Source organism: Ptychodera flava, chromosome 7 (genome assembly GCF_041260155.1).
Source record: "Ptychodera flava strain L36383 chromosome 7, AS_Pfla_20210202, whole genome shotgun sequence".
Lineage (NCBI taxonomy): Eukaryota > Metazoa > Hemichordata > Enteropneusta > Ptychoderidae > Ptychodera > Ptychodera flava.
In genome coordinates, this window is record NC_091934.1 from 39,931,316 (window position 1) to 39,954,783 (window position 23,468).

The window sequence follows — 23,468 nt, forward strand, 5'->3', positions numbered from 1 at the left end:
ATGGCAGGGAAGAACCAAGACCAACCCGTGATGGATGTCAAGCAAGCTACCAAGAGAAGATCGAGCAACCGAGGCCAGATGACAAAACAGTTGCAGAAAGCTGACGGAATTCTACAGAAAGGTGAGCCTCAACAGAGCGACCTAGACCTGTTAACAGCAACTATATCCAACATAGAAAAAAGAACGAAAACTCTCGAAGATCTAGACGAATTAATCCTACAAGCGACCGAAGACGAAGAAACCTATGAACAGTTATTCGAAGAAGCAGATGACTATCACATTCAAATCAACGAGCACTTGGTCCGATACAAGCTGTTCCTCGAAAGATCGACGACTGCAGCCGAGAGAGCCACACAACCAACCGCCTCAGCAGATACAGTATCCATAGCGTCTATCACCCCATCAACACAAAGACGACAGGTAAATCTACCGAAACTCCAATTGCCAACTTTCAACGGTGACTGTTTGAAGTGGACGACATTCATCGACACTTTTAAGGCAGCCGTTGATGACGACCCAACACTGGAAGACATACAGAAGTTCCAGTACCTGTCAGCACAGCTAGTCGGTGAAGCAGCTCGCACCATAGAAGGGCTCCAGCTGACGAATGCAAATTACACAGAAGCAATGCAGCTACTGAAAAACAGGTATGGACAAACACATAAAATCATTTCATGTCATATGAAGGCGTTATGGAGTTTACCAATGCCAAGTACCAACACCGAAAGCATACGTGTTTTTTATGACTCACTGGAAAAACACACCAGGGGTCTGAAAGCACTGGGTAAATCAGAAGATAGTTATGGCGAATTACTTGTACCAATCGTGTTTGAAAAGTTACCACCAAGTGTAAAGACCCAAATCTCCCGTGCTCACGGCGACAACGCCTGGACGATTCAAGAACTGAAAGATGCCATACACAAAGAGATTCAAGCAAACCAAGCAGCTTCAAGTTCAGATATCGAAAACCTGAGGGAAACCAGTGACATCCCATCATCAACAGTGACATCATTTCACATCGGAACCAAACCAATGCCGAAGAAATCCTGTATTTTTTGTCATGGGCCACATCCGTCAGGCAGGTGCACTACAGTTACCGATCGTAATAAACGCATCGAAGTTCTATCAAGAAATAAATCGTGCTTCAACTGCTTCGGCCCAAGACACAGGAGCACCGACTGCTGGAGCAAATTCTCGTGTCGAAACTGCGGTAAGAAACACCACACATCCATTTGTGATCAAGCCAAACAGCATGAGAAGAGCCACAACAGAAATGGTGAGAAGAACGTGACACATGTCAAATTAACACCTACGCAAGGCCCTGTATTGCTTAAAACAACCAGAGGGACGGTGTCTTCAGAAATCCGATCAATTTCCGTGAACGTCTTGCTTGATGAAGGGGCGCAACGTACTTTCATAACTGAAGAAACAGCACGCAGTTTAAGTATTCGAGATGAAGACTGCCAGAACGAACATCTCAACGTGGGTTCATTCGGAAATGAAGAAACAGGTATACGAGCAATCAAAGCTACAGATATCAAACTGAAGACAAAGTCAGGCGACATTACCATGCGAACATTGATAGTACCGAAGATCAGTTCACCAGTACGAAACCATGTACATGCAGCTGTAAATAAACACCTATATTTACAGCAATTGCCTCTCGCTCCACAAGTACAGTCAGGTACGTTTGAAATTGACATGCTGATCGGGGCAGATTACTACTGGTCCATCGTAGAAGATCACATTGTCAGAGGCGATGGCCCAACAGCAGTAGCATCAAAACTCGGCTATCTACTTTCGGGACCCACCAAACTAAACAACGTGTCCGTCATGAACACCACAATAATGAGAGTACTGGCCGACACCGAACACGAACAAGATCTAACGTCAAAGTACTGGGAGCTAGAGACAATTGGGATATCGATTCCCGAAGAGAAAGATGCAAAGAAGATATTTTTTGAAGAGTACCGTGACAGCAAGATAAAACGCGATGGTAACAAGTACGTCGCAAGTCTGCCATGGAAAGAAGATCACGCTACACTTCCGACAAACTTCGCGCTCGCCAAAACCAGAACCAGAGCAATGGTAAGACGATTAACACCTGAATTACGCAACGTGTACGATTCTATCATCAGAGAACAATTGAACCGTGATTTTATCGAGAAAGTTGAGAACGATGACCCATCACACGGACATTATATCCCACACCATCCAGTTGAGAAAAAATCGTCTACAACACCAGTCAGAATCGTCTACAACTGCAGCGCGAAATATCGTGACCAACCAAGCCTGAATGACTGCCTAGAACCGGGACCACCAATCACAAATGATATGGTAGAAATTCTACTTCGCTTCCGTGTCAACCAGATCGCAATCTCCAGTGACATTGAAAAGGCATTCCTGAATGTCAGCCTAGCAGATGAAGACAGAGAATACACCAAATTCTTCTGGTTGACAAACCCAGATGACCCCGAAAGCGACTTCGCAGTATACCGATTCAAAGTTGTCCTGTTCGGGTCCACCAGCTCACCATTCATGCTAAATGCAGTCATCAAAACCCACCTAGAAAACCAATCCTGTGACATTGCAGATGATATGAAGCAGAATATATACGTAGACAATATGCTCAGTGGAGAAAGAACAACGGCAGATGCTATACATTACTACAGAAAATCGTCGGAAACTATGCACGCCGCTGGATTCAACCTGAGATCATGGGCGACGAATGATCCAACACTGCGTAACATTATGGAAGAAGATAATACTGCAGACAGTTCGAAGCAAGTGAACGTACTCGGGTTACGTTGGAACCCACGACAAGATACTATCCGCTACGCAGATGATGAAGAAAAACACAATGACAACCGGGACGAACTGATTACAAAACGCGTAATCGTGCAATATACATCACGCCTGTTTGATCCACTGGGATATTTGTCACCAGTCCATGTCACAGCGAAAGCGTTCATCCAGAAACTGTGGAAATCAAACCTCTCTTGGGACATTCCCCTCCCCGAACAACTAGCAGACGAATGGCAGAAGATTCGTCACGAATTTGAACAAGTCAAGAAAACAACTCTAAACCGACAATACTTCGAAGATGACGATACAGAAGACCGAGCCTACGAGCTGCACGTCTTCGCCGATGCCAGTAAAACCACAGCATATGGAGCAGCAGTCTACTTGAAGAGAGGAAATCAGACCGCATTAGTTATGGCTAAAACCCGTGTTAACCCAATTCAAGAACTGTCACTACCAAGACTGGAACTCATGGCAGCAGTTATAGCTACCCGACTATCAAGATCAGTACAGAAAGCCCTAACAAACATAAACATCACCAAACGTGTAGGCCTACTCTGGTCCGATAGTCAAATAGCGATACACTGGATACGCAGTGTGAAGAAACTACCAGTGTTTGTCGACAACAGAGTTCGCGAAATTCGTGCCGAACAATTTCAAGAAATCAAGTACTGTCCCACAGCCGATAACTCTGCAGACCTCCTAACAAGAGGAATCAGAGCTAATGATTCACGACTTCGGAACTGTGGTGGAAGGGTCCCCCCGTGGCTATCTACTGGAAATTGGCCGAAATGCGAACTTTTCGATGAAACAACCGATCAAACAACCGCTCTTCTAGAAACCAACACATCAGAACCAGAAGCGGAGAAACGAAACCGAGTTTTCCCCGATGAAAGAAGATCTGCCGACATCGGAAACGTCATCGACATCAACAAATTCCAATCGCTACCTAAACTGTTACGAATAACGACATATGTTACCAGATTCGTATCCAATTTGAAGACTGACCGAAACGCGCGCAGAGTCGGCGACATCACAGCCAAAGAACTTGCTGACGCCGAAATTCTATGGATACACTCCGCACAACATAAAGCGTATGGAAAAGAAAAACGCGAACTGAAGTCTCAAAACAACTTCGCATTAGCCAGACAACTGAAGCTCTTCGTAGATGACAAACATGTCATACGCTGCGGCGGTCGAATACACAACGCACCGGTAGAATATGACGCAAAATTTCCGATTTTGCTACCACCGTACCACAAGTTCAGCGAACTCGTTATTGAACGTACGCATGCGCGGACACTTCACTCGGGCGTAGAATCATGCGTAACATTAATTCGTCAGAAATATTGGATTCCGAAAATCCGATCGAGAGTGAAGTCTGTGCTGTTCCGATGTATCACGTGCAAAAAACTCCACGGGAAATCATACGAAGTACCTGTGACACCACCACTTCCAGCGTGTCGAATAAACCAAGCCCCACCATTCTCTGGCTTGTCTGTACGTCCTCCCATCACAGCCGTAATTTCCCTTCGCCACACCCCCCCCCCCCCCGCCCAATTTTGTGAATGAAGCCTAAAACAATCATCTCAGGATCAAGAAATTTGATTTCACTCTATTATGCTGAGTTTCTCATCTTTTGCTGCAACGTGTCAGTTGCTTTCAGTACCCCACAACTTGCCCGGGCGTTTTGTTTTGTTTATTTGGTGGCAAGAAAAGTTGTGGGCTACGGAACTGCAGCAACTAGCTTCGTAACAAGCTGCAGCTGATACCCGCGCAGCCACTTTGCTTCGCCCGCACAATGCCCCAATGCAAGGAACATTGCCATCCCCATTTCAGAATGGTATCGTCCGGCAGTGAGGTCGTGACCAAGAGCTGATTCGTAAGCTCACGGTCCCATATCATCAGAGGACACATGATAAACAGATAAACCTGAAGCACTGTCTGCGCGAAAAATTAGACCAGACCCCTCACCCCCATGACCTGCCTGGTTGAAGGTGAACATGGCAGCACCGGCAAGAAGAACAATTGAATTGTTCTATGATGTTATTTCACCGTATGCTTGGATCGGGTTTGAAGTAAGTTTAGGTAACGTCTATTAAAACCCTTTTCAGAATTAGAGCGCGAAGCTACTGCAGTGAACTGCAATAAAACTGCTTACACTAATTAGTTTCAGCTGTAGCCGTGGCCACTTTGGTGTTGAACAAGGCTACTTGATAAAGACCAAAAAGTCTGCTTGTACAAAGGCAAAACTAGCTCTGCCTGAGGCTCGAGTTGTAAATGAGAGTTTAAGATTGCACCCTGTGTTCAAGATTAATATACAATGTATCATTACCATGCACTGGTCCATGTACAAATCTTTTTTATTTCAACTTCCCCAGACAAACTGTCTGCATGGGGCATACAATGTTGTCGACTTTGACAGCTGGCTACAGCTGAAACTAATTAGTGTGAGCAGTTTTATTGCAGTTCACTGCAGTGGCTTCGCGCTCTAATTCTGAGAAGGGTAGTAAAAACCACAGTCGTTTGGTGGGCTATTCAGCTCTGGGACTATTCGCCCCATAGACGAGTGGCTCGCTTCTGTACACTCGTCTATGGGGCGAATAGTCCCAGAGCTGAATAGCCCACGAGTACCGTGGCCGAAAACGACACAGACCCTCTTCAGTTTGTAATTGCGTCGTTCTGTTAGAGCTGCGTCGTTCTGTTTTGACCTGCGCTCTTCAGTTTGTAATTGCGTCGTTCTGTTTGAGTTGCGTCGTTCTGTTTCGACCTGCGCGCTTCAGTTTGTAATTGCGTCGTTCTGTTCTAGTCCAGTCAAAATAGGGTTAGACCCACCACAAATTGCAACAGAATTTTTTTCTTCAGAATGCATTTCAGGGAGGTACCCAGAACAAAATATTAAAAGTTTACTCGAATCCACCTTGGGGAAATATGACTAATTTGCATAAATCAAATATGGCGGCCAACCATCCGACAAAATAACATACTTGGCCATATATCACATGTTAAACAAGCTATTTCAGTGATTTCAAAGTCTGACACTAGTTATTAGGCTCAGGGAATGTTTCATATAGGAACTTCATTAATTTGCATAATTCCAATATGGCGGCCATCATTCCTACAAAAGACATTTTCGGTCATATACCACGTATTAAACAAGCCATTTCAGTGATTTCAAAGTTAAAAGTATATTTTTTTGGCATTGAAAAATGATTTTCGAGATGCAATGATTTGCATAGGTAATTTGTTAATTTGCGTAAATCCAATATGGTGGCCAACAGTCCTACAAAGGACATTGTCGGTCATATAGCATGCATTAAACAAGCTATTTTAGTGATTTTAAACTTTTAATATTTTTCTTGGGTATGAAGAAACACTTTTAGTGGTTCAATTTTTACAAAGAACCTTTGATAGTTTGCATAAATTAAATATGGCTGCCATATTAATGCCCCATGGCTTAATAGCTTCTAATATAAATAAGGGTTTGGTATAGTGTTAAGCACTAGGAAACTATCAACAAGAAACAGTTAAGTCCTTCGACATTCATTTTAAGCTCATATTTGGTATTGATATAAATACGAAAAAGAGCTTATATGGTGAGTCTATGGCGTCTGTATGTCTGTATGTCTGTATGTAGGTATGTACGTGCAGATGTATGTCCGTCACACGCAAAGGCTCCCATACCGCCAAAGCTACCATCTCAGTATTTGGTGTACAGGTAGATGCAGGGGTTGAGATGTGACGTTGTTTCAGTGTCAAAAATATGCAAATGAGGTCAGAAAAAGGGGAAATCCTGCAAATGTGCAGGAGTGGTGGCAATAACTGAAACAGCGCACACATCTGAGTAAGAGGTTTTTGACCTGTAACCTATTTGTATGCAGGGTACCTATTATGTGCGGGAGTGGTGGCAGTAACTGAAACAGCTTATTATTATTTCCTGTGATTGTTTATGAACTGTGACATATTAACAGACCTGCTCAAACCATGGATGTCTATTTTTGTACATCCATGGTTGAAACATTCTCTGCTATGCATGTTGCTAAAGTTTACCTCTAGGCCAATCATTGCACCTCAAAAATCATCTGTCCATGCCAAAGAAATATACTTTTAACTTTGAAAGCACAAAAATAGCTTGTTTAACCATTTGGCTGCTGTAATTATTTACACGAAAATTTTAATGCAATATTTTACCAAATTCTGTGAAGTTTTCTGTACGTTTTTTCATAATTTTGACCAAATGGATATCATTTTCCAGCAGCTACATTTTTTTATCAAAATTTTGGCAAAAAGCAGAAAAATTGACTGTGATACATTTTATATAGTTGACAATAATAGACTTGGCGCCAAAAGGGTTAATACGTGGTATATGACAGAAAATTTCTTTTTTATATATGTTGGCAACCCTATTGGATTTATGTAAATTAACGAAATACCTAAGTATGCTAATCATCGCTTCTCGAAAATTTTTTGTCCATGCCAAAGAAATATACTTTTAACTTTGAAATCACAGAAATGGCTTGTTTAACCCTTTGACTGCTGTAATTTTTTACACAAAAATTTTTATGCAATATTTTACCAATTTCTGCGAACTTTTCTGAACGTTTTTTCTATAATTTTTGACCAAATGGATATCATTTTTCATCATCTACATTTCTTTATCAAAATTTTGGCAAAAGGCAAAAAAAATGACTGTGGTACATTTTATAAAGCTGACAAAAATAGACATTGGCGCCCAAAGGGTTAATACGTGGTATATGACAGAAAATGTCTTTTGTAGGTATGTTGGCCACCATATTGGATTTATGCAAATTAACAAATTACCTATAAATCATTGCATCTCGAAAAACGTTTGTTAATGCCTAAGAAATATACTTTTAACTTTAAAATTACTGAAAGAGCTTGTTTAATATGTGGTATATGACTGAAAATGTCTTTTGTGGGAATGTTGGCCGCCATATTGGAATTATGCAAATTAATGAAGTGCCTATATGAAACATTATATCCCAAAAATGATTCCCTGAGCCCAATAACTAGTGTCAGACTTTGAAATCACTGAAATAGCTTGTTTAATATGTGATATATGGCCAATTATGCTATTTTGTCGGATTGCCGGCAGCCATATTTGATTTATGCTAATTAGACATATTTCCCCAAGGTGGATTCGAGTAAATTTTGATATGTTGTTCTGGGTACCTCTCCAAAATGCATTCTGAAGAAAAAAATTCTGTTGCAATTTGTGGTGGGTTAGGTGCCAAAATCTCGTAGATTGACTGGACTATTTGAGCTGCGTCGTTTGTAATTGCGTCGTTCTGTTAGAGCTGCGTCGTTCTGTTTTGACCTGCGCTCTTCAGTTTGTAATTGCGTCGTTCTGTTTTGACCTGCGCTCTTCAGTTTGTAATTGTGTCGTACTGTTTGAACTGCATCGTTCTGTTTGATAGTCGCTCTTCAGTTTGTTTTGTTGTAATATAGGGAAAGCAACTCCACACATTGTTCATATCTGAGTTTTTTGCATTTTGTGTATGATATTGTATATATTGTGAGTGTGTATCATGTTTGATTGTTTTAGAAATGTGAGTATTGGTTAGCCATGGCGAATGTACTAAAGGGAAAGCAACTCCTCACACCGTTCATATGTGAATTCTTTGCGTTTTGTGTATGATTCTATGTGTGTATATCATGTTTAGCTGTTTTATGTAAAGGGTTGATTAGCCTTGGCGAGACGTACCCGTAATTTACGTGTCTTGCTGTTAACCCACATTGGAGCTGAGAGACTAGCGTTACACTGCGATCCTTTGAAGCTACGTTTCGAAAACAGAGTTTTCTTCATCAGTCACTTAAAATTCATTTTTGATTGGAGAGACATGTGGAATGAATGATTGATTTTATGTGTTAATATGTTGTTCCACTGAAGTTTGTTGTTCAATTACGGGAGCTATGTCTACGGTTTGGTCTTGTTGTGTTAGTGCCATCTATTGTAGCTCAATAAAATGGCGATCTGACAGCGTTTACATATACAGAAGAAGGGTCTTAAATGGACGCATTTTAATCAGTAAGCGTCTCGTAAGTTGTACAGACTAAATACCTGTCAAGTTGTTGTAGTGTATACAAAATTCGGGCAAATATGAACGATGAAAACTGCAGAAAATTGAAAAAACAACACAGAACGGAGGCGAACCGGCACAGAGTCTCCACTGTCTTCGTGCAGTGAACGTTATCGATCGATAATCTTTTGTCCGAAATTGATACATTGTTGTCTCCCTCACTTGCAGGTCGTTCCCTGCTCACAATGGCGCCAAACTTGGCAAAAGTGCGCGAAAATATGCTGAAACGTAAAAGTATTACCAAAACTGAAAAAAGTGTCGTCGATTTTATTTGAGTACAAGAAACCAACAGATACATTTATGGTATGGCTTGTACGTCAATATATATAAGGGTAAATGTGGAAATATTCATGAGTTGACCTGATTACACGAGCGGCACGCGAGCAGATGTCGATCGATATACTATTGAAAATAAATTGATACAATGTTCACTGTCGTCAATAGCAACCGACTGAAGCGCTCTCAGGTAGGAAATATGCTTCGCGGAATACTGCCCGAATAGGCATCCTTTTGGCCCATATATTTGGATCGTCATGTGTTCGTTCGTTCATTACTTGACGGCTATTGACAAAGGTTGAGACGACCCAAACTAGCCAAAATTAGCCAAACCAGCATAAACCACCAAAAACGACCCATATCATCAAGTAAACGACCTAAAACAAACATTCTAGGTATTCAGGGATACAATAAAACTCCACCTTCTGGAGAAACCGTCGACAGAATTGCGGGCAGCCATGTTGTTGGTACTATCAATTACCAAGTTGTGGGGCTCATTTCGATGACACAACTGAAAACGAAAATAACTTCAGCATCGTAACTGGGCTCACCGAAGGAGGGCGCTTTTTCAAAGCAGTTCTATCTTGCCATTTAATGCCATGTCTGCTGTGGGTAATATGTGTAATTGAAAAATGGATCCACTTTGAGTACATCCAGCCAAGTGAATGAAGAATTTTTTTTATTGTTTCATGTATTTTGAAGCACAAGTCTACTACATGTGTTATTCAGTCACCATGATAATTCAAACACCTCTATCAGGTGGATGCAGCTGTATCATTGATGATGACTTGTTTGTGAAAAAAATTAAAGCTTCAAACTTTTGAAATTAAAACCTTTATGCAGTTGAAAGTCCTGCGTGATGTGATAATGCCACGTGCTTTTTAAAGCGACCACCACTTAATCTGTTATTTGCTAGATCTTCAACTTTCCATGGTAACCTGCATGCAGGCATATATATGTTTGTGTGCATGCATGCATGCATGCATGCACATATATGCAGGTATGTGTATGTACATGTATGGAACCAGGGCCACGGCACATGTTATCTTAATATTTGGTTTGTAGAATTTATTCAAATAAATTAATGTTGGTATCAAAAAAAATGTGAATGAGCTGTAAAAATGTAATAAACTAAAAACTTTGATCTCATTCCTTGGTAAGCCACTAAACACGACAACGGGGAAATTCCCTGTGCTACACTTTACGTTGTAAAAGCAGTAACAATCTTGCACAGCGCCCTCTATTGAAGAAACAAACCGAACCCCTTAACTCGTTGATGGCATGTATAGGAATTTGCAATGATCGAAAATGCCGGCTGGTTTTCGCCGTTTTTGGGGCGGTTTCTCCAGAAATCTGAGACATATTTCATCCCTGTGCTTATTTTAGGTCGTTTACTTGATGATATGGGTCGTTTATGGTGGTTTATGGTGGTTTGGCTAATTTTGGCTAGTTTGGGTCGTCTCAACCTTTGTCAATAGCCGTTCATTGACTTGTTCCTATAATACAAAAATGCCGTGGACTTTGGCCTGTATCAGTATATCGCTAATGTTTGGATTTCTTTTGTATGCGATGATCGGTTGTTGTGGAAATATTTCATTCAGGCTTAGTGTTTCGTCCTTGTCTATGTGTTCCGAGTTTTCGTATATTGCTGCTTTTTATAGCTTAATGTGTTCTTATATATATTGTTGCTATAGTTTCGTTGTGAAGACTAGTGTTTTCTTTGTTTCTTCGTTCGTTCGCTTGTGTTCTAGTTGCGTAATTCGTGCGGCGAACTGTGCTTGCGATGTGACTGGACATTTCCTGTTGTAATAGCCACGTTAGATTAATCTTGCATAAAGTGTATTGACCTTTGAAACAAAGTCACTTGTGTGTTGCAAGTTCTGATGTATCTTTACCGTGGCCGAAAACGACACAGACCCCATTCAGTTTGTCATTGCGTCGTTCTGTTTTGACCTGCGCTCTTCAGTTTGTAATTGCGTCGTTCTGTTTGAGCTGCGTCGTTCTGTTTTGACCTGCGCTCTTCAGTTTGTAATTGCGTCGTTCTGTTTGAGCTGCATCGTTCTGTTTTGACCTGCGCTCTTCAGTTTGTAATTGCGTCGTTCTGTTAGAGCTGCGTCGTTCTGTTTTGACCTGCACTCTTCAGTTTGTAATTGCGTCGTTCTGTTAGAGCTGCGTCGTTCTGTTTTGACCTGCGCTCTTCAGTTTGTAATTGCGTTCTGTTAGAGCTGCATCGTTCTGTTTTGACCTGCGCTCTTCAGTTTGTAATTGCGTCGTTCTGTTAGAGCTGCGTCGTTCTGTTTTGACCTGCACTCTTCAGTTTGTAATTGCGTCGTACTGTTTGAGCTGCGTCGTTCTGTTTGATCGTCGCTCTTCAGTTTGTTTGTTGTAATAAAGGGAAAGCAACTCCACACATCGCCATCGTTCATATCTGAGTTGTTTGCATTTTGTGTATGATATTGTGTATATTGTGAGTGTGTATCATGTTTGATTGTTTTATGTGAGTATTGGTTAGCCATGGCGAATGTAATAAAGGGAAAGCAACTCGTCACATCGTTCATATGTGAATTCTTTGCATTTTGTGTATGATTCTATGTGTATGTATATCATGTTTAGCTGTTTTATGTAAAGAGTTGATTAGCCATGGCGAGACGTACCCGTAATTTACGTGTCTTGCTGTTAACCAACATTGGAGGGGAGAGACTAGCGTTACACTGCAATCCTTTGAAGCTACGTTTCGAAAACAGAGTTTTCTTCATCAGTCACTTAAAATTCATTTTTGATTGGTGAGACATGTTGAATGATTGATTGATTTTATGTGTTATGTTGTTCCACTGAAGTTTGTTGTTCAATTACGGAAGCTATGTCTACGGTTTGGTCTTGTTGTGTTTGTGTATGCTCATGTGAATCGGAGTGCCATCTATTGTAGCTTTTGTGAAGTCTGGCATGTGTAAGTGTATCGCATACTTCTGTTCCTTCTGTATGCGATTATTGGTTGCTCGAAGGTTTGCAGCATGAAAAAAATTTTGGACAAGATTTCACTGACGTGTTTGATCCAAAGCTTAAATAGTATAAAATCATGGACTTTTGTATGAAATACAGCAAAAACGGGCTAAGTGTCAAAGACACAAGGAAAAAAAGCTGGAGCAACAAAAAAGGACCTCGAAATTAAGAAAGTGAAATAGAAAAACATGAAAAGACATTGATGAAATTCAGAGAGCTTTAGATGATATTACGAAGTCAAAACACAAGGTATTAGGCCTATTCAACATGCTAGAATAAGATGACATGAGCTTGTTGAAAAAGCAATGCTTATTTTTTGAAGCTTGAAAAGAGAAATCATTACAAAATCACATTCGTAAACTTCAAGCATCTACAGATTTAAATGAAATTTTAAACACGCAGAAAGAATTCTATCGAAATTTATACCAGACTACACATTGTTTTCCTGAAGAAAAACCAGAAGAGTTCACTGGCGATTTCCATATTCCTTTACTGTCAGAATTACAGAACAAATATTTGTGAGGGTTATTTGAGTCTCGAAGAATGCTACCAAGCTTCGAAAAACATGTCCAGTAATTAAAGCCCGGGGAATGGCGTTTCTGGCCCTTGTATGGTAATTTAATTGTACTGAGTTTCAACTATATGTACACGTCCATATGGAGAGTTGTCAGTGTCAGTTTCCCAAAAGACCAGCAACCATTACTTTGATTGATAAAAAGAAAAAGATCGTCTGTAGCTGAAAAATTGGGGACCTATTTCTCTTTTAAACTTTTATTATAAAAATTGTTGCCAAGGGCCTTTTAATTCGAATTTCAAAGTTTTATCGGAAATAATTTACCCAAATCAAGCTGGTTAATATGTGAAAGGTCGCTACATCGGTGACGCTGTTTGCAAGATTTTAGACTCAATACACTTTACAAAAGAAAACGATATTCCATGGTATTCTACTTTGTATTGATTTTGCCAAGGCATTTGACTCTATCGAGTGGTCTTTCCTTTACTTTGCTTTAAAGAAATTTAATTTTGGTGAATCTTTTATTTTATGAATCAAAGTTTTATACTGCGATATTTCTAGTCATTAATAATGGTGTCACCTCTGGTTAATTTTAAGTTAGCAGCGGTTCAAGACAAGGTGATACTCTTTCACTTTATTGTTTTTAGTTTAGAAATTTTGTCCATCGCCATTCGTCACAACAAAACAATTAAGGGCATTCAAATCGAACAAAATGAGTTAAAATTGCACAATATGCAGATGACACCACTCGAATGTTATCAGATGTGAAATCTGCCGAAGAATTTCTCAGAATAGTTGACTCATTCGCAACATCCCCGGCCAGAAGATCAATAAGGAAAAGAGTGACGCACTATGGTTAGGTAGAAAGAGAGATTGTATATACACACATTAATCGACTCAATGTACCGCATCATTGAACAAAGGTAGAAACGATGTGTGAAGTTGCCCTCACTTTCCTTCTTGTAAAATTGCTCAAAAATGCTCAGGATGTAAACTGTCTGCTCTACCACGTGTGGCAAGTGATGATGACGACCGCGAGGTAGCCTCGTGCAAGGGTAACAGTGGAGGCATAACCTCTCTCCCTGCTATTTAAATTACAGTAAAAACATGTTGTTACTGTGCACATTATCTTAGGGAAACAGTTCTTGTCTAAAAGTGTAGACAATAAAGAAAATTCTTCCGTTCTATTCATTTATAACGGAGGTCAAACAAAAGCACAAAGTTGAGAGAAACATTTCCTACAAAAATAGCACAACTGAAAAGTATAGGACCCGCTGGCATATTCTGGTAATGTACTTTAAATCATAGATTGAGAATGTCTTTTTTTTGTAAGTGCTATCCTTGTTCTTCGTCTTTTGTCTGTGTTCTGTTTCCGTTGTCTTTTTTCGTACCTTTTTCTCTTGTTCAAGTTGTAAATTATATATATATATATATATATATATATATATAAGTCTAGTAAACACAATACGTGGTGACGAACACAACCTTTAACACAGTAGAACAAAGTTAGACATTCTAGCTTCCAGAATGAAAGAACAAACCTTCAGTGGGACAACATATGAATACGTACAATGATCTGCCATTATACCACGAAATTTATCCACTGAACCTGACTTTAGGCGATTGATAAAGAAAATCCGGCAAACTTTCGAAACATAGCCTTAGTGTCGTACGCAGTGACTCAACTCTGGAGTACAGACTGCACTGACATTTATATTCAGCTGTCTCGACGTACCTATTCTGTTCTGTACACAAGACAGTGAAACAAAAAATACACACCACCATACATTAAACGCAATCAACCAATATGTGAACGATGTGTGGAGTTGCTCTCCCTCTACTACCTATGACTCCACGGGCACCCATGCCAAGTTGCAATGGTATTCTCCATGTGACCGTTCAATGTTTGTTACAAAATGTTTATTCCAGTACTTCCGTGTTATGCTGAAAACAAACTGAAGAGCACAGATCAAACAGAACGATGCAGTTCAAACAGAACGACGCAGGTCTAACAGAACGACGCAATTACAAACTGAAGAGCGCAGTTCAAAACAGAATGAGGCAGCTCAAACAGAACGACGCAATTACAAACTGAAGAGCGCAGGTCAAAACAGAACGAGGCAGCTCAAACAGAACGACGCAATTACAAACAGAAGAGCGCAGGTCGAAACAGAACGACGCAGCTCAAACAGAACGACGCAATTACAAACTGAAGAGCGCAGGTCGAAACAGAACGACGCAGCTCAAACAGAGCGACGCAATTTACAAACTGAAGAGCGCAGGTCGAAACAGAACGACGCAGCTCAAACAGAATGACGCAATTACAAACTGAAGAGCGCAGATCAAAACAGAATGACGCAGCTGAAACAGAACGACGCAATTACAAACTGAAGAGGGTCTGTGTCGTTTTCGGCCACGGTATATCTTAGTGTTTCGCCTTTGATCAGGGTTTTAAAGCGTAGATTTCATTTGGCCTGATGTTTTATGTAAGAATTCAAATCTGTCGATTTGTGTTCTTTAGTTGTATGTGGAGTCCATCGAGACTTGTGTTTGAATTTGTCTTTTTTGGTCAATTTGTGTCGCATAATGTATTGGATTTTCCTTCTCGTAATGTTTGCGTCTTGTATGAGATGAACTCTGTGAGGACGATTTGGTGTTGGGATGAATTTCAACCCTTACCAAGTGCAAACAAAAGCACAAAGTTGAGAGAAACATTTCCTACAAAAATAGCACAACTGAAAAGTATAGGACCCGCTGGCATATTTTGGTAATGTACTTTGAATCATAGATTGAGAATGTCTTTTTTTTGTAAGTGCTATCCTTGTTCTTTGTCTTTTGTCTGTGTTCTGTTTCCGTTCTTTTACGGACCTTTTTCTCTTGTTTGTAAATGATATATATATATATATATATATATATATATATATATATATATATCAGTCTAGTAAACACAATACGAACACAACCTTTAACACAATAGAACAAAGTTAGACATCCTAGCTTCCAGAATGAAAGAACAAACCTTCAGTGGGACAACATAGGAATACGTACAATGATCTGCCATTATACCACGAAATTTATCCACTGAACCTGACTTGAGGCGATTGATAAAGAAAGTCTGGCAAACTTTCGAAACATAGCGTTAGTGTCGTACGCAGTGTCTCAACTATGGAGTACAGACTGCACTGACATTCATGATATTCAGCTGTCTCGCCGTACCTATTCTGTTCTGTACACAAGACAGTGAAACAAAAAATACACACCACCATACATTAAACGCAAGCAACCAATATGTGAACGATGTGTGAAGTTGCTCTCCCTCTACTACCTATGACTCCACGGGCACCCATGCCAAGTTGCAATGGTATTCTCCAAGTGACCGTTCAATGTTTTTTACAAAATGTTTACTCCAGTACTTCCGTGTTATGCTGAAAACAACCTGAAGAGCATAGATCAAACAGAACGATGCAGTTCAAACAGAACGACGCAGGTCTAACAGAACGACGCAATTACAAACTGAAGAGCGCAGTTCAAAACAGAACGACGCAGCTCAAACAGAACGACGCAATTGCAAACTGAAGAGCGCAGGTCAAAACAGAACGACGCAGCTCAAACAGAACGACGCAATTACAAACTGAAGAGCGCAGGTTGAAACAGAACGACGCAGCTCAAACAGAACGACGCAATTACAAACTGAAGAGCGCAGGTCCAAACAGAACGACGCAGCTCAAACAGAACGACGCAATTACAAACTGAAGAGCGCAGGTCCAAACAGAACGACGCAGCTCAAACAGAACGACGCAATTACAAACTGAAGAGGGTGTGTGTCGTTTTCGGCCACGGTACACGAGGGACTGTGTCTTAAACTTCAAATGGTATTACCGGTACTAATGTGAAACATACGGGTAATTTCAACCGCACCTCTCCAATCCTTGTCACTATACCATGTGTGATTTAGGCATTACGGAGATTTTAGGCACTCCGACTCAGCTGATATTACTAGTACCACAGGTCTCCGGAGTTGCCGGTGTACATGCTCTATGCATGTACACCGGCAACTCCGGACACCTGTGACTAGTACCATGGAGGTACAAAAAAGACCTCCTTACTTGTACCTCCATATATACGTAAACTGTACTCCTCCCCGTTGTAGTTGTACAGTATCACTATCACTGCACTGCTCTTACACAGCCTGCATGCAGGTACTTACAGGTACTTACAGGTTCTCTTCTGACTACAGGCCTTATTGGGCCTCTAATGTCAGCTCTGTTCGGTTTTGTCGAGTAGGTAACTCCTCATTTATATTAAATTTAAAGGGTTGATGTTTCCACAATTTATTCAGTCTATTTTCAAATACTTGTACTGATTTTGCTGTTACTACTGCTTCTGGTAAACTATTCCATAAGTCCACACTTCTATGAATAAATGAAGATTTCCTGATGTTGAGCCTGACATATTGTTTGTTGATTTTGTACAGGTGCCCTTTGGTGCCATGTGCTGTTCTATGTTGTTGGATGAAGTTGGATACTTCACTGTCGTATTTCCCAGTTAAAATTTTATATAACTCTATCATGTCACCACTGACACGTCTGTATTTCAGTTTGGGTAGGTTTAGTTGAAGTGCTTGTAGTGCTCAGTATACTGGTACTCCAGCCTACAGGTACCTCAACATGACATGACCTGACAAGACTGTGTTACCGCCAGTGCTTGCCGTTTGGCTTAGCTGTAAAGCCCAGGCCCATGTGCAGGCTCATAGGCCAGCAAAAATATCAGTCCGTCTCTAGGGATGGGGAGGAGTGGGTTGTCTTGTTGCCATTGTCTATTCACTATTGATTACAATGATGCGTCAAATCAAACAGAACACATTTGTATAGCTGAGAGAAACCAAGACACCGAGGGTTGGTAGTATAAATCTTTATAGGGAATATCATAGTCAAAAAAATGAACAAGATACCCATGCTGAGACTTAGACACCCCACCCCTGGGGAGGGACATTTTCACTGGTCCGTGTTGTGCAGATTGGTAAAGGGCCGGGGCAAGGGTTTGCTTCATATGCATACAATTGTTAGCCTCAACATTTATGGATAGAAAGGAGAGAGCTTGTGTATACATGTAGAGGTTTCTTTGCTCTATCATCATCAATCTCTCTTCTTCGAGCTAAGTGAGGTCAACCAAGGTCAATATCAATGTTTGGTGTTCCAGCTTATCCTTTTAGCAGAATTTTGAAATCCAATGCTGGATTTTCGTCCAATTTCAAAATGGCTCAATTATAGTAGGACTCTAATTAAAGTACTTCTCCATGGTCTTGACCCTATAAGTGCTAGTTTGCTGCCAGTGCCACATTGAGAAATGGACAGCCCTTTAGGTGAGGGAAATGGTTTTGATATTGACCATAGTGTACTTGTATCTCATTTGCATTTGAGTTGTCCCCAAGTTTTAATCTACAATGGCCTGGCATTTGGTAGATGCGGTACGATTAACCACTCTACCCCACAATGGGTAGAGCAGTGATAGAGCTTGAGTGGGGGCGCTTTTCATTATGCATGGTCAATTAAAGCAATCAAAGTGATGCTGTAATTCACAAAAACAGCTATCCGACTACAGTAAATACATGAAGTAAAGTGAGATACTATACTTGATTGACAAAATTGCCCGTACAGCATTGATTATTGATGTACTGGTCAACTTGTACAAATTCCCCAAAGCCCTATAGCTGTATCTTTTTGCATCCAATTTCAGAGAGGTGTTTTATATTCCCATTTCAGTAAGCCATATGCTGTCTTTGAAAATGTATTCAATATTTCAACCTTTGGTATGGATTTGGTCATTGAAATACTTACACATATGTTTGCGACATTTCAAGTTGTTACTTTCATAGCCGTGAAAATCCAAATTGTACATATATAATGTTGCTAAGTTTGAAAAATGTTTGTGGGTACACACTTCAGTAAACATTTTTTGCATTGTATTTAATTTCACAAGATTTCTTTGTACACACATATTGATTACAATGAAGCAGTTTTGCTAATATATATTTTGTTACAACTTGTTTAGACATTGTGCCGGTACCAGAACAAGTGGAACATAGACTTGCAGTTCAGACCGTTTTTCCTGGGGGCAGTCATGGCAGCTGTAGGTAAGAACAAAGAGAAGTACAGGTACGGCTCCATTGGCTGTAAATGTTAATATTGATTTAATTCTGTTTGTGAAGAAAAGTTTCTTGTACTACACCACTGCAAAAGCCATGAAGAGGTGCCTATAGTGTTCATTAACTTATTGTAGCACGCAAACATATTTCAGAGTGTTGGATTAATTAACATTTCTATGTTGATTCTACTTTTCAGTTCGAATATTGTATTTCTAATGTAACAAAGGTTACATACCGGGCAAGACTTGATAGTAGTGGACCCAAAGAAATTTTGTTTGAAATGTCAGTAACCTAGGGAGTGCACTTGTTCCATCACTGCCCACCAAAGCCCCTAAGAAAATCCCTTTTAGTTCACAACCAAAGTTGTGTCCACTAATCTTCAGTCGTCCAGGTACTAGAAGTATGATGCTCACAATTGAATAGAGAAGTGTGAGCTAGAAATAGTATCATCAACTTCATTACTTAAAAAGTTCAATATTATATCATGCAATATAGTATGTTAGTTTTTTTAGCTCCCATAGCCATATGTATATATGGCAATGGAAGCTATTCTTATAGGCTAGAGAACTGTCTGTATGTATGTATGTCTGTCCGTCAACATCAAAAACTCCAAAACCGCTGCACATTTCATCTTGATATTTGATGTGTACATGGATGATGGGCTGTAGATGAGATTTTGTTCAAATGAAGTTGTCATTGCCAAAAATATGCAAATTAAGTGAAAAAATGTAAAAACAGTCAAAATTGAAAAACTCAATAACCACAGAGCAGATTACATGAAAAATTAGCATGTAAGTACTTTGGGCTGACCTGAAATGATTGTGCACATCTTGGGTCAGTATATCTTGGACTTGCTATTTTTCATGAATTTTTTTGTAATTTTCTCCCATTTTTGGTCAAAAAATCTTCTTCTCTGAAACCGCAAGTCCGATTGATTTGAAACTTGGTATGGAAGTGCATAGGAGTGACCTTTCCCAAATTTGGGCAAATCGTGGTGAAATTTGCATATTTTTAGTTTACACGTCCATAGACTCCCATGTATTTATTTTTTTATTTATTTTTTTATTTGGCTTTATTTAATGAGGGTAGCCTGGTAAACTCTAGAGAGAGTTTATCTCCCCAGGGCCCTCAACATTACAACAAATATATACAAAACCACAAAAACAATTTTCAAGAGTGAAAATACAAACACCACATATAACAACTGCCACATTTAACAGGAAAAGCAAGAAAAAATTAAAATTCTGCCCAATATTGTTTTAAATAATTTCTTTTAAAAGAGACAAGTGTCTCAGAAGATTTGACTTCTGTTTTCAACTTATTCCATTCCATAGCTCCCTGTACTGACAATGCGTTTTTAAAAACATTCAATTTGGCTCTAGGGATATCAAGCTTATTTTGGGAGCTAGCTCTGGTCACACGGCTATGACACTGACTGACATATTGGAACATTTCCGTCATATACAATGGGGCTATACCTTTCAAGGATTTAAAAACTAAACACATATTTTTGTATAAAATTCTATCAGGTAAAGGCATAATATGTAATGATCTAAAAAGTCCATTGGTCGGATAATTATACTTAGTGCCCATCATAACACGCACAGCGCGTTTCTGTAATTTAAATAACTTGTTTATATTTGCACTAGTTCCCCATGCACTACAACAATAGTCCAAATGGGGAAGTATATATGCATTATAATATGTTCGTCTAGTTCTTAATGGTAAATATCGTATTATACGTCTAAGTAGAGCTATATGTGAATTGACCTTTTTATAAATTGAATCAGTATTTGACTTCCAGTTGAAGTGTTGATCTACCACTATACCCAGAAGTCTTTCTTCATTTACAGACTCTAAAATATTCTGACCAAGTTTACAATGAAGAGCATTTCTTGGTAGACGTGACAATCTCTGATGTGTGGTCATAAGCATGGTCTTTGTTTTACTTGTATTTATAACCATTTTATTTTGCATACACCAATGTCTTACTGATTCAAGATCATCATTGAGTGTTTTTTCAATTTCTGCCAGGTTCTTTCCTTTTGCCATGATTGTAGAATCATCGGCATACATTTCAATGGTGTTGTTGACAGCTAAAGGTAAATCATCAATAAACAATATGAAAAAAAGGGCCCAAGTATGCTACCTTGAGGAACCCCAGTAGATATCGGTAAAGCATCAGAAATTTGATCTTGAAAACACACAACTTGTTTCCTATTTGAGAGATATGAATGAAACCAGTTTATGGATGTTATATCACAATTATAGATTTCAAGCTTTTTAAGAAGCACATCATGGTTCACCAAGTCAAAAGCTTTGCGTAAATCTATAAAAATTACTCCATTTAGATCACCATTATCCATAGCCTTAGACCAGGTTTGAACCATTTTACATAAAACTGTCTCACATGAGAAACCTTTTCGAAAACCTGACTGTGAGTCATTAACCATAGGTTTTAAGAACCCGTATAAATGACTATGAACGTGTTTCTCAAATATCTTTGAAAGGACCGGGAGTACTGAAACAGGCCTGTAATTTCCATGATCTTGTAAGGATCCAGACTTGTGCAAAGGGGTAACCTTTGCTCCCTTCCACACATCTGGAAACACACCTGTTTTTAAGCTTAAATTATAAATGTAGCATAAAGATCTAGCTATAGCGTTCGATGATAATTTAAGAATCTTAGGACTTATCTGATCAAGTCCAGTAGCTTTAGCTGTATTTAAACTTGATAATTCTTTTAACACAAATTCCTCGCTAACTGGAGGGATTTTAAAACTCACATCTGGACCCAAAGTGTCATGAACATGATTTCTTAGTTTTGTAAAATCTGTTTCTGAATCTGTAAACTCTGTAGTAAACTGATTCACTATATCTGTGAAAAACTTATTGAAAGAATTTGCTATTTCCATTGGATCTGTAATATCTGATCCCTCTACTTTCAATGAAGCGGGGCAAGTATTAGACTTTTTGGGCACTAGATCAGACATGTACTTCCATAGATCTTTTGTATTTGTATTGTTGTCCTCTATGAGCGATCTGTAGTAATCAATTTTAGCCTTTTTAACCATTTTATTAACTTTCTGTCTCCGGATTTTATATTCAGTGTGATTTTTCAATGCCTTAAATCTATCTCTAGTATGAATGGCATTCAGAATATCATCAGACAACCATTCTGGTTGCATTGGTTTCTTGACACGTTTTTCTCGCCACGGAGCATATTTATCCAACACACCAATATACATTTCATACCAACTTTCTAAATAATCATTTGGGTCATCAAACACTTCCAAAACTGACCATGGGAGCTCATCAAGCTCCCTGATAAAATTTGTTTCGTCAAAATTTTTGTATAGGCAGATCTCCATAGACTCCCATGTATAAGGCCACGAAAAATAAAAATTTAGTTTCTCATCGTATTCATATTGCAAAAAGGATGCAGTGACACAATTTAGTCCCCAAGGATGAAGTCCAGTGGGCTTACAGATTGGGTCATGTCCGTCTGTTTGTCCATCCGTGACATTAACATTAATTATGCACATATCTAATTTTGAGGGAGCCAATAGAGCTAGAGGTCTGATTTTTGGTATATAGGGATAACTTAGTAATACAATTTTTTTGACAAAATGTCACATGACCTCGGTGACCTTTGACCTCAAATATACATATTTGTCCGTAACTCAGTAACCACAAGTGCTGCACCTTTCATGTATGGTATGATTGGACACCTTATGACACCACATACTGTACCTCATTAATTATGCACATATCTCATTCTGTGCAAGCCAATAGAGCTGGATGTCTGATTTTTGGTATATAGGGATAACTATAGGAGAGAAATTTTTTGACCAAATGTCATGTGACCTCGATGACCTTTTACCAAAAATATATGTTTATATCAATAAATAAGTAACCACAAGTGCTATGTCCTTTGTATTTAGTAGGATGGGAGACCTTATGACAACACACGCTTTACCTCATTAATTATGCACACATCTAATTCTGGGCAAGCGAATAGAGCCAGAGGTCTGATTTTTTGGCATATAGGGATAAATTAGCAATATAATTTTTTTTTCAAAATGTCATGTAACCTCGATGACCTTTGACCTTGATTATACATATATATGCATATCTCAGTAACCACAAGTTCTATACCCTCCAATTTTGATAGGATATTAGACATTAAGATGTCACAACTTGTACCTCATTTATTATGCGCATATGTATTTCTTGGCTGGCCAATACTGCTAGAGGTCTGATCTTTTTTCCGATTTAGAACCATAACTTAGACATGCCTCATGTGTTTCAAATTGGAAACAACAACATAGACCTATGTGCCCATAGATCTCAACATATACACTCCAGTGATAGTTCTGAATGACCACATTTCCCTGCCCCATCAAGACTAATACTCCTATTACAAGTGGGGACTATGTCATTGTCAATGACTTGTTGAGTTAATGGTTGTATCACAGTATTCAATATTTCTAATTCTGTATTTTTTCCATTTTATATTCTGAATAAATACATTAAACGTATTTCACTGTCTCCAGTACATTACATTTAAGTATTTTCACTTCATGCACTTTATCCCTTTCACACATGTTCAAATATGACCAGAGAACAA

The 23,468-nt window shown here is 39.3% G+C and overlaps 2 protein-coding genes across 4 annotated transcripts in view; both read left to right on the plus strand.

The window, feature by feature from the left end:
- Nucleotides 1-4,797, plus strand: LOC139136500 (uncharacterized). Its single transcript, XM_070704224.1, has 2 exons — nt 1-4,017; nt 4,711-4,797. Exons 1-2 carry the CDS (start codon nt 1-3, stop codon nt 4,795-4,797), a joined length of 4,104 nt encoding a protein of 1,367 aa, XP_070560325.1.
- Nucleotides 4,673-23,468, plus strand: part of LOC139137537 (glutathione S-transferase kappa 1-like) — a 24,796-nt gene continuing 6,000 nt past the window's right edge. For 2 of the 3 annotated variants that reach the window (XM_070705692.1, XM_070705693.1), the window contains exons 1-2: nt 4,673-4,880; nt 18,745-18,826. In XM_070705692.1, coding sequence (XP_070561793.1) covers nt 4,806-4,880; nt 18,745-18,826 — 157 coding nt within the window. In that variant the 5' untranslated portion in view covers nt 4,673-4,805. Of the gene's footprint in view, nt 4,891-18,744; nt 18,827-23,468 lie in introns of all 3 variants that reach the window. The other variant, XM_070705694.1, reaches the window with a different exon arrangement.

Coding starts and splice junctions, on each gene's coding strand:
- LOC139136500 (XM_070704224.1), top strand. CDS start 1: ATGGCAGGGAAGAACCAAGACCAACCCGTGATGGATGTCAAGCAAGCT. Junction 4,018..4,710: donor GTCGAATACACAACGCACCG/GTAGAATATGAC, acceptor CCATATCATCAG/AGGACACATGATAAACAGAT.